We start from the raw sequence: 12,104 nt of genomic DNA on the forward strand, positions 1-12,104 counted from the left end.
TTTCACAACAGCAGAGCTGTTGGTACTGAACAAAAAATCTAACATATTCACCACCTGTTGAGCATCTGCTTTTCAAACAATCATGTACCACAGTATTTCTGTTTCTACTTGTTACTTTCATGTAATACAGTTCTTTACAAACACGTTGTCATTATTGTGAGATCAGGTAATTGACCGTATATAGCTGTGTGCAAAATGTAAGTGAAAATTCAGTTGACTGTGAAAATAGCAAACATGAACAAAATAAGTGAGTTATTAAAAATGCCATTTAGTGACAGGACTCTTAGTGAAAAAATTCAGATAAAAACGCTAGGTAGGCCACTCCTGAATCTAAATCTACAGCACCACATGAAAAACCAATGCCGTAAATTCAATCCATAAATCTGCCAAAAGAACAAACGGATTAGTGGCTGTGAAGAGAGCAACACTGTTTTTTTTTTTTTTTCATTTATTTTCCTCATGTGTTATTTGGGGGACGTGTTCATTGGTGTAAGACCGGAATAACTGATATTGTGCATATACGGTCTATGATGAAAGTACATGAAATGTCATAGTGACAAATGAATAATGTGCTTAGTCTTTCATTTCTAGGCAAAGCCAACATTCAGCAGACATTAGATTCACAATACAGACAAACAACTGACAGCCACAACAAACGTGTAGAAAAGAATAGATATATATTGAATTTAATTGTAAATTGTATTGGGTTCTGTGGTGCTTTGGAGCTGGCTCTCAGGGGCCACAAAGAATCTGATGCCTCTGAAAATAATGGAGTATTTGTGAACTAATTTAGTTCAGTGTGGAAATGGATAAAGATCTTCAAGTTCATCTCAGTGAAGCATCAGTGTTCGAAGACATTTCGAAGATTGTTCAGAACGAACTACTACAATGTATGTTGGAAGTGTGTCATGATGAAGTTTGGAAAGAAATAAAACATGCCGCTTATGTTGCAATAATCACAAATGAGACCACAGATGTGACTTGCAAATTTCAGTTGGTTATGGTTTTGTGTTATGTTATTCAGAGCAAACCTGTTGAAAGATTTTGGAACTTCGTTAATCCAGACAATCAGAATGCTCATACTATAGCTGAGAGTATTCTGAAAGAAACTGAACCATTAATTGGCGAAGAACAAGCAAAACTAACAGCTCAGAGCTATGATGGTGGAAACGTTATGAGTGACAAGTCGAATACGGTTCACAAATTAACTAAAGACAAATACCAAAATGTGAACTATATCAGTTGTTATTGTGTCTATGGCAGCCTCTGTAAATCGCAAAGCCTGCCTCTTTCTTACACATCTTCCAGGTATTTCTTCTTTCTTTTCCAACTCACCATAGAGATCAAAAGTGTTGTGTAGCATTGTTCAATAAAGCTTGCCCTGTGCTTGTGTCTCGAGATGGAATTACCATTAACGAATAGAAAAAGATGTTATTGAAAACATATAAGATCTTATTACTGTTACTGAAGTCACTGAAACAATTGAGAGCATAAAACTGTCTTCTACTAGTGAAAAAGATGGTTCATACAAACAAAGACTGCAAGGTAACAAATTCATTTTCTTGTTATCATTTTTCTATATGATAATGTCTCATGCAAACATACTTTTTAATCAGCTTCAAAAGAAGGTAGCCAAACCGACCAAAGCAAAACAAGATGCCTAGAATTTTGAAGCGGTAATGCAAAATATCAGAGATGATATTGACTCCATCCGTGATGAGATTAGTTTCATAAATGTCGAAACAATGCCTGCCAAGAAGCCTTGGATTCTTGATGAGCATAAATGAGAGATGCCTTGGAAGTACACCATGCAATCCTTTCTTAAATAAAATTAAGTTTTCATTTCACTGGCCACCTCATTGCAGCCAACTTACTTGATGTAAATCAGTTTGACAAATGTATCAAAAATTTTTCAAATACCTTGAAATTACAAACACATATACATTTCTGGGAAAAAAGAAAGTTGAAGGGTGAGCTTCAAGTCTCCTATGCTAGGCTGGAGTTGAGAGCAGTTTCTGGCACAGTACTGTTTCTTTCGCTGATTCTATAGGATGAGCTTTGTGACACATTCGAAGAGACTATTAAAGTTTTGAAATTGCTATCTGGACTGCAAAAGGTGAGCGGTGCTTTTCAATGCTCAAGAGAATTAAAATATTCCTATGAAACTCCGTGAAAGAAGACAACTGAGTGCCTTAGGAATGCTATCCTGTGAAAAGTCATTAATGTGTAAAACTGAAGATTTCAGTTCAAGAGTGATGGATTTATTTGTCAACAAGAAGGAGTGATGAATGTATTTCTAATACCATTCCAACTAATTATTGTGAAGCTGTCTTCCAAAAGTCATGGAGTTGCTGCTTTTGGTGAGTACAATGCTTTTAGTTTCAAATGTTGGTAATTTGATTAAATTTGCTTTGCAAAATCCAGATTACAAGTTTGAATAATTTATGCTTGCTCTGTTATTTGTGGTACTGGTACTCATGTTGTAGTGGACACTTTTCTGGAAGTCAGCCTCGAACGTAAAACAAACAAGGAGTTTTGGATGTTGAGGGTAGAAGAATGGACAGGAGCAACAACCCATGCCTCCCTCTCACAGGACTTGCAGCCTACTTTTGTATTCTGTGCTACTGAGAAGGCAGAACCGACATAATAATGGACATATGGATTGCTGATTCCATCTGGTGTTGTGGGAGTCATATTCGAACTCTTGTGACAGAGCAATTGCTATCTCCACTCTTTTCAAAATAAGGAAAGGAAACAACCAGCAAGTACAACTCAAACAAAAGCAGAGCACACAAATCATTTGGTAACTGCTAGAGTGCAGTTGTTAGCTGAGGTTGGCATTGTCATTAATTTGGTAGTTCAGGCTCGATCTCCACTGGTATCTTATGCAATGGTACATCAAAACACTCCCTACTTACTGCTGCCACATAAAAGTGTCCACACATACCATGCGAGCAGTGAAGAACTGTGCTGTTGGCATGTGAGTGCTTGCGTGCATTTTTGCGTGCGATAGAGATTTTCAGAGATAGTGTTACATTTTATATCTTGTGCTGACATGCGCAAAAGATACCTGAAGCTACACCCCCTTCCCCCCACCCACTCTCTCTACCTTATACAAACCCTTGCTATCTCATGTTCTCCAGAATATATCAGTCTCTTACTGTGCATAAGAAGGAAGCTGTTGTAATAGGTGTTGATTTCCATTTCCCTAAATGCTTTGTTTGATGTAATGTCCTATGAAATATATGAATTATTGACAAAATTCCGTAATACGTTTGATGCTACCAAACTAAGTTTTTTTTGGTACTGCCAATGGAATGCCTCAGCGGCCGCCACTGCCTTTTGGGTATATTTGTTATTTTCATAAACTTTATCAGCATATTGAAACAACATCTCTAATTTAATTTTGTACTCAGGTTTACTTAGAGCTCTATTCTATTAGAGGTCAATCAGTAGAAATGTTAAATAATATTGGAGAAAAATGACAATCTTGTTTCAGACCTTACTTCCTGTGTATAGTGTCTGTTAAATTTTATTTTAATGTTGATATTTTTGTAAATATTTTAATGCAACCTGTCTAGTGCTCTGGAAAGCATCTTACTGGTATTACATTATTCGATAACTGTGTTTTTGTAACACAGTGACATGTATGTAAATCTTGATGGTTAGCAGCAGCAGTCAGTTAGTGTAGAAATTATGTTTAGATAATCTGTAATTTTTTCCACCATAAGAGGTAACAGACAGTTTTATTTGAACTCAACTAGGTTCTTTTTCTAGATTCCATTGAATATGTAGACAACTAACATAGCCACCTTCATCACATGCTGATAAAAAATGTGAATCTCATTGTAAAACACAAACATTGTGGTTATCAACAGAAGAAATTAATTGTAATGCTTAGCAGTTTTTATGTCACCAGTATATCTGAATGATGGTTCCATCACATTAAAAAAAAAACTCATCTAATAAATTTGGTGATATATTCTGCATATGCTCCTTGGAATACTGTCTAAGAATTTTATTGGTTACTTTACTCTTAGCTTATCAAACACCTTCAAGTAATGATTGAGCAGAGGTGTTTCATTTTTAGGAAACAGTAAATAGGAATGATTATATACCTTCCCCAGTAATGTTCATTCCATCTAGCATATTGATTCAAGATGTTTCTACAAACTTTATCTCTAGTCACACACAGAATATAATAATTGTGTGCATGTTCAAGTGAAACTCTACACTAAACAAGCATATGAGCCACCCTAAATTTCTTTACAGCTATTCAATGAAATCCTCCTCTGAGGATGATACTGTTAAATATTTGGTGGTAGTTTTTTTGTGACCATAAATCAATTACATGGTTTTCTTTTGTTTCTCCTAAGGCACTGCCTCTACATTTATTATTAACTGCACCAATAAAACCTGTTTAGTTTAAATGAAGTTTTTATTATATCCAATAAAGGGTAGGATAGAGCATTTTGATCAATAAATAAATATAAAGTCATTGGTGAATATTTATCAGCATTTTCTTGTACCAGGCAAACTCCAATATTTTTGACAGGCACCATAGTTGGTAGCATCTTCCAGCGTTTCAGGTAACCTCTCATTCAACGATTCAGGCAGGAATGATGTTACAATGGCAGCTGAGGCAAGAAGTAGTCCAAGAACCCCATAGAGGCATCGAGGGTCTATTGCAGTACCCTGTGGAAAGAAAAAACAGGTTGGAACACCCACTGCATAATACATAAAAGTGATAGAGTTATTAGATTTATCAAGTTTTTACCATTTCATGCAATGCATGTGGTAGTCTGTCAGGCTTTGTATGACCCACTGTATCCAGCTCTTACTTTACATCTACTTATATGCTCTGTGGGTCACTACAGAGGTTCGGGTCCTCCGTCGGGCATGGGTGTGTGTGTTTGTTCTTAGGATAATTTAGGTTAAGTAGTGTGTAAGCTTAGGGACTGATGACCTTAAGAGTTAAGTCCCATAAGATCTCACACACATTTGAACATTTTTTTCACTACAGAGTGTCTGGAGGATGCCACTTTTGCAGCTGTTTATACAGGGTGTTACAAAAAGGTACGGTCAAACTTTCAGGAAACATTCCTCACACACAAATAAAGAAAAGATGTTCTGTGGACATGAGTCCGGAAACGCTTACTTTCCATGTTAGAGCTCGTTTTATTACTTCTCTTCAAATCACATTAATCATGGAATGGAAACACACAGCAACAGAATGTACCAGAGTGACTTCAAACACTTTGTTACAGGAAATGTTCAAAATGTCCTCCGTTAGTGAGGATACACGCATCCACCCTCCGTCGCATGGAATCCCTGACGCGCTGATGCAGCCCTGGAGAATGGCGTGTTGTATCACAGCCGTCCACAATACGAGCACAAAGAGTCTCTACATTTGGTACCGGGGTTGTGTAGACAAGAGCTTTCAAATGCCCCCATAAATGAAAGTCAAGAGGGTTGAGGTCAGGTGAGCGTGGAGGCCATGGAATTGGTCCGCCTCTACAAATCCATCGGTCACGGAATCTGTTGTTGAGAAGCATACGAACACTTCGACTGAAATGTGCAGGAGCTCCATTGTGCATGAACCACATGTTGTGTCGTACTTGTAAAGGCACATGTTCTAGCAGCACAGGTAGAGTATCCCGTCTTCCCCAGTCGCGAGTCATAGGCTGGAATGTTCCGTGTTCCCTAAGACGCCGATCAATTGCTTCGAACGTGTTTCTGTCAGGACACTTTCGTTCTGGAAATCTGTCTCGATACAAAAGTACCGCGCCACGGCTATTGCCACGTGCTAATCCATACATCAAATGGGCATCTGCCAACTCCGCATTTGTAAACATTGCACTGACTACAAAACCACGTTCGTGATGAACACTAACCTGTTGATGCTACGTACTGATGTGCTTGATGCTATAGTTCAATTCTTTTATCTTGGCGGCTCGCACATGCCCGCCCAGACGCGGGAGATTGCTGCGTTGCCAGTTGCAAACGACGCACGAGCCAATAGAAGCAGCGCCATAGTGTAGTATAGTTCGCAAACTTACGTTTAGGAGGGAGCGCGCAGTTCATGAAGTAAAGCCACAATGGCTTCATTAACCCTTTCACTGATACAGAGACATGCTCCCCGCATTCCGCACAGTGCGCGATTTTGTCGCTGCACTGCTCGCCTGTGCAGACACATCGTGTTCCGACTGCTTTGACAGTCTTAACATTCGATTCCACAAAAACTATTTTGCCCAAAAATTAGATTTTTACACATCTTCTTGACCGATACCTTCCCCCCATAAATGACTTAATTTCGGTTCGACGTTCAGCGCAGTTATTGTGCAGCATTAAATGTAGTAAACCTTTGTACGAAATTTTGAAGAGTTTGCAGAGGTAAAAGTCTATAGCATATACTTTCCGTATGGTCAATTATAGTTGCCACAATGTTGAGAATGAAATGTGGACAAGACAGCTAAATTTCATATAAAATTTAGTGTATAACAATATCTCATTTAATTTAAGTACCAGATAGGTGCCGTATGTAATATTGAGAAATATTCCGTCTTTCCCGACTGTAACAAAAGTTTTATTTACACTGAGCGCGTTTGGCTTTATTTTAAATAAAGAGACAAAGCACTAGAAATTTAAAAAAAATTGCATTCAAACGAATATAATTCGTGAAGTAACGCACTTCGATATTGTTTTTAAATAATGGAAATATTACACTCTGCACAAGGTTTGAACTCATAACCTTTCACGTAGAAGCCCACCACCTTAACCGTTACGCTATCGCAAATCGTCTGACTTCAGAGCCCCATGAAGACTCTAACACGTCACGCAATATACTGACAAACACTGTTGGTATGACTATGAATTACTCACGCTTTGTCGTAGTACAATAGGAAATAAACAATTACCGCTGTTCTTTATTGCGAAAAAGCGGTTCGTGTGATTGATACAAACACCTTTCCTTGCCATCGCCTGAATTAGGAGTCTTATTTCTTGTTTGGTTTAATTAATTAATAGAATATGAAGCAATTGGTATAAAGAATGCTTTTTCCAAACTTTCTATAAAAGAAAGTCTGCTATCAAGACATTGCTTTTGTTCTATTACTTTATTTATGACTGAACGTTTCTAAAACTGAAGACACTCGTCCATGCTCTGCACTGCAGTTGAGATCTGGCAACGTCGTTCTCTGTTCATTGGCAGACTGTGTTTTGTGACGTCAGATGCGCAGAACGAACCTAAAGTCGGCCGCCAACATAAATGACGCGCACTTTAGTACTGTAGAGCAAGGAGTCGCATGTCAACACAAGCACCGAAGTCAACATTACCTTCCTTCAATTGGGCCAACTGGCGCTGAATCGAGGAAGTACAGTACATACTGACGAAACTAAAATGAGCTCTAACATGGAAATTAAGCGTTTCCGGACTCATGTCCACATAACATCTTTTCTTTATTTGTGTGTGAGGAATGTTTCCTGAAAGTTTGGCCGTTCCTTTTTGTAACACCCTGTATACAGAGGTGACAAAATTCATGGGATAGAGATAAACACGTACACAGATGGCGGTAGAGTCATGTACACGAGATACAAAAGGGCAGTGCATTGGCGGAGCAGTCATTTGCGCAAAGGTGATTTCACAGAAAAGATTTCCGACTGGGTTATGGCCGCATGATGGAAATTAACAGACTATGAATTCGGAATAGCAGCTGGGGCTATACACACGGGGCATTCCATTTCGGAAATCGTTAGGGAATTCATTATTCCGCTATTCACAGTGCCAAGAGTTTATCGAGAATACGACATTTCAGCATAACCCCTCACTGCAGAAAATGCAGAGGCTGACGTCCTCCACTTAACGACTGAGAGCAGTAGCGTTTGCGTAGAGTTGTCAGTCCTAGCAGATAATAAACACTGCGTGGAATAACCGCAGAAAACAATGTGGGACGTACTACAACTGTACCCTTTAGAACAGTGTGGCGAAATCTGGCGTTATGGGCTATGGTAGCACACGACAAATGCGAGGGCCTTGGCTAACAGCATGACATTGCCTGCAGTGCCTCTTCTGGGCTTATGGCCATGTAGGAGGGACTCTAGACAACTGCAAAACCTTGGCTTAGTCAGATGAATCCTGATTGCAGTTGGTAAGAGCTGATGGCAGTGTTCGAATGTGGCGCAGATCCCACGAAGCCATGGAACGAAGTTGTCAACAGTTCGCTGTGTAAGGTTCCATAATGGAGTGGATTATGTTTTCGTGGAATGGACTGAGTTCTCATGGTGCTCAGCTACTTGGAGACCATTTGCAACCATTCATGAACGTCATGTTCCCAAACGACGGTGGAATTTTTATGACTGACTCTGCAAGTCACTGGACCACAATTGTTCGCGATTGATTTGAAAAATATTCTGGACAATTCCAGTGAATCGTTTGGCCACCCAGATCGTCCAAAGTGAATCCCATAGAACATTTATTTGGCATAATCTAGAGGTCAGTTCATGCACAATCCTGCACCGCCAACACTTTCGCAATTATGGATGACTACAGAGGCAGCACAACTCAACATTTCTGCGGTGGACTTCCAACGACGAGTTGAGTCCATGCCACTTCGAGTCGCTGCACTACCTAGTGCAAAAGGAGGTCCGACACGATATTACTTAGTATCCCATGTCTTCTGTCACCTCAGTGTCAAGTCTTCATTAATAACAGCTTTTGTCAATTTATTAATTGCTGCTCGTGCAAGATGTGTCTGGTTAGCATTATATTGTGTGCAGGATGCCTAGTCATTGTCGATACATTTTAGGGTTTTGGAAAAAAAAATTATTCCACATTTTTCGTTACTATATTCAGTCACATACATAAACCTTTTGGGACTATGTCACACATAAAACCATGACTTCATCGGACTCTGTTATTTCAGGTAATCTGCTGACAAAACTAGTCACAAACGCCGCGATGGCGAGCCAGTAGGAAGCTTGGGAGGAATGTAACGCGCTGGTGGCTGGCCTATTCTTTGAGCGTAAGACCCAGGCTAGTCGCTCTTACATCCTTTAGCATTTTTCCACGGTGGATGGCGTGGGAAGCCTATCTCTGGCACTGCTGTTCTTGATCAGCTATCAGCTGATTCAAATATTAACTTTCTCCTCTCTTTGCCTATTCATCTAGCCATTATGCTCACCTAGACTGGCAAGTGGACTCACAGTGTGCTCTGGGCAAGCTCCTGTTTACTCAGAGTTTTTTCATAATGTAACAAAATTCAGTTTGTTTAACACGTTTACTGGAAACTGCCTTCCAAAAACCTCATCCTGACTACTTCTTACCCCTCGCCCCACTACACACTTGTACAATTTGGTGACAGTGAAGTGGGATGTCCCACCATCTGGTCCTAGAGCAGGAGATGAAATCGTGGTTGCTGTCGAGTGCTGTTTGGGCGGTGAGAAAATATCCCGCCCAAATTCATTCAGCAAGCTGGTGATGTTACCTTGTATCGAGCTGGGTGCTGTAGCTGTGTCTAGCTGTCCTGTAGTCTCTTATTATATCAGCGCATCCCACCGCCGTGGTGAGGCAAGAGTGTAGCCAAGAGCACTGCAGTAGCCCGCTAGTCAAAGCTATCATGCTGTGAGCCCACGCCAGTACCGTGGCCTCACCAGCGCCCACCTGTGATAGGCGTGGACCGTTCCTGCTGGACTTCGCGTCACAAGGTGCAATCATCAATGCCGACAGTTATTGTTCCACACTGTCACGTCTGAGGGTTGCCAACAGGTGAAGGCTCCGAGGGATTATCGATGTGGACAATGTGATTCAGCTTCACACTGCGAGACCACATGTGGCAATCAGAACCGCCGAAGAGCTCTGGGCATTTCACTGGGAGATTTTGGACCACAGCTATGCAGTCCAGATCACTCCCCAAGTGATTTCCACGCTTTTGGACCGCTGAAGAAGTTCCTGGTAGGACGGCGATTCACTAGTAAAGATGAAGCCAAGACAGCAGTCCGACAGTGGTTCCATAGTCAGCCAGATGAATTCTGCTGCAGGAGCATCTCAAATTTAGTGCTACAATGCGACAAATGTGTGAATCATCTGGAGGACTATGTGGAAAAATAGTCTAAGGTACGGAGAACAGGATGCATATTTATCATTGCCTGTATATACTGGGTGTTCAAAAACTCTCTCAGCAGTGCCGTGTGATTGTTAGCGGCGCGTGCAGTATGATTGTTCGCCTCCCTGGGATACATTCCTTCAAGTGGACTCTCCCAACACTCCACTGTTTCGTTTATCCCACCCAGCGTCGTAGTATCGTTGGTGTGTGTCGTTACGTGTTGAAGTGAACGTTCAAGTTTAGTTCCTTTGTTCGTTTGTTTCGTTTTTGCCACTGTTAAAATGCTAACCATTGAAGAACGCGTGTTTTTAGTCGAACAAATGTTCAGAGCTGGCGGTAAATACAGAGTTTCAGGTCGTCAAACATTTAATTCAGTTTTCCCGGAGACAACACTCCCACATAGCGATACTGTGTGAGATTTGATTAACAAATTTCGAGGTACGGGTTCAGTGACAGATGCACCGAGAAGTGGTCGTCCTAGCGTTTTGTTTGAGGATAAACTACTCGATATTTCCGATAAAATGTCCATGAGTCCGAACAAGTCATTAAGAAAGCTCGCCCAGGAAATCGGTGTTAGTGTCGGAACGGCCCACACAGCTGTACGGAAAAAATTGGAACTTTTCCCATACAAAGTGACAGTTGTGCAAGAATCGAAAAATACTGATCATGACAAGAGACTGCATTATTGTCAATGGTTCAAAAATTTCGTTTGACAAAATGGAAGGGATATTCTTAATGAAACGTTTTTCACTGATGAGGAATGGTTTCATTTATCCGGGTACATGAACTCGCAAAATTCTCGTATGTGGACTACTGCAAATCCACTGTGTATTCAAGAGGAACCACTTCATTCTGTGAAAATAGGAGTTTGGATTGCAATTTGTAGACGTCGGATTGTGGGTTCCATATTTTTCAACGAAGTAATAAACGCACAACGACACTGCAGTGATATTCTGTACCCATTCATAGGAGAACTTGTGTTAAGTGAACTACTGAACGGTTATTTTCACCAAGATGGGGCAACCGCGCATACAGCTCGCGTTTCAATGTCACTGCTTGCTGATGTTTTTGGTGATTGCACGATTTCACAAGGACTTTGGCCTACACGATCGCCTGACCTAACACCACCTGACAGCGAAAGCAACTGTCTATAAAAACCGTCCAAAATCCATCGATGAATTGAAAACTGCAATACCCACTTTCACTGCTTTTTTTACAGAAGAAATGTTACAGCTTGTGTTTGAAAACATGATTAGACGAATTGAACTGTGTATTCGACAACAGGGGGGACACTTTCAACATTTAATGTGAAAATTTGTAGATAAAAATGAATATTCAATAAATTAATAACTTGTATTTCACTGAGTTTCATTTCGGTATATTCACTGCGGCGCAAAACGCGCGGATAACAATCATATGGCACTGCGGAGAGACTTTTTGAACACCCCGTACCTTAGGCTAATAAAAAATAGGGGCATAGACTTTCTGATTTTCCCTCGTATTTAAAAACGTAAATCACCTCATGCAAATGGCCATGTCCGTATAAACACTCATATCCAGAAAGAAACAACTCCTTGAACGACTAGAGATAGGATGTTCATATTAACATGACATATACTTTAATACGTTCTGCGGAAATGATAAGCATTTGAACCATGCCGGCCATCGGGTTCAAGGACAACGTCGATATCGTGGCACAAAGCCACCTACCAGTAAAAGTTGCCCGCAGCTCTAGTTAAACTGTAAACCAAAGGTTATGGATCAGTGTGATTTGAACAAATATGCAGGATGCCTCCCCGATGTATGCGCAAACCTTACCGTCAGATCAGTGAGTTTCAAAAAGGGCGCGTTATTGGTATGAGAGAATGAGATGCATCCATCCAGGAACCTGCTATTCATTTGGGATGAAGTATCTCGGCAGTGCAACTGTGGTGCGCAGAATGATTCACGGAAGGCCTCTGATCACAACGAGATGGGTCAGGTCGCATCATCCAGACTACCCCA

General features: G+C 40.6%; 1 protein-coding gene across 1 annotated transcript in view; it reads right to left on the reverse strand.

Annotated features, from left to right (window-relative positions):
* Positions 1-4,419: 4,419 nt before the first annotated feature.
* Positions 4,420-12,104, reverse strand: part of LOC126251692 (solute carrier family 22 member 7-like) — a 92,830-nt gene continuing 85,145 nt past the window's right edge. Inside the window, exon 9 of the mRNA XM_049952278.1 lies at positions 4,420-4,695. Coding sequence (XP_049808235.1) covers positions 4,513-4,695 — 183 coding nt within the window. The 3' untranslated portion in view covers positions 4,420-4,512. The remainder of the gene's footprint in view (positions 4,696-12,104) is intronic.

The sequence above is a fragment of the Schistocerca nitens genome, chromosome 4, assembly GCF_023898315.1.
Source record: "Schistocerca nitens isolate TAMUIC-IGC-003100 chromosome 4, iqSchNite1.1, whole genome shotgun sequence".
NCBI classification, from domain to species: Eukaryota; Metazoa; Arthropoda; class Insecta; order Orthoptera; family Acrididae; genus Schistocerca; species Schistocerca nitens.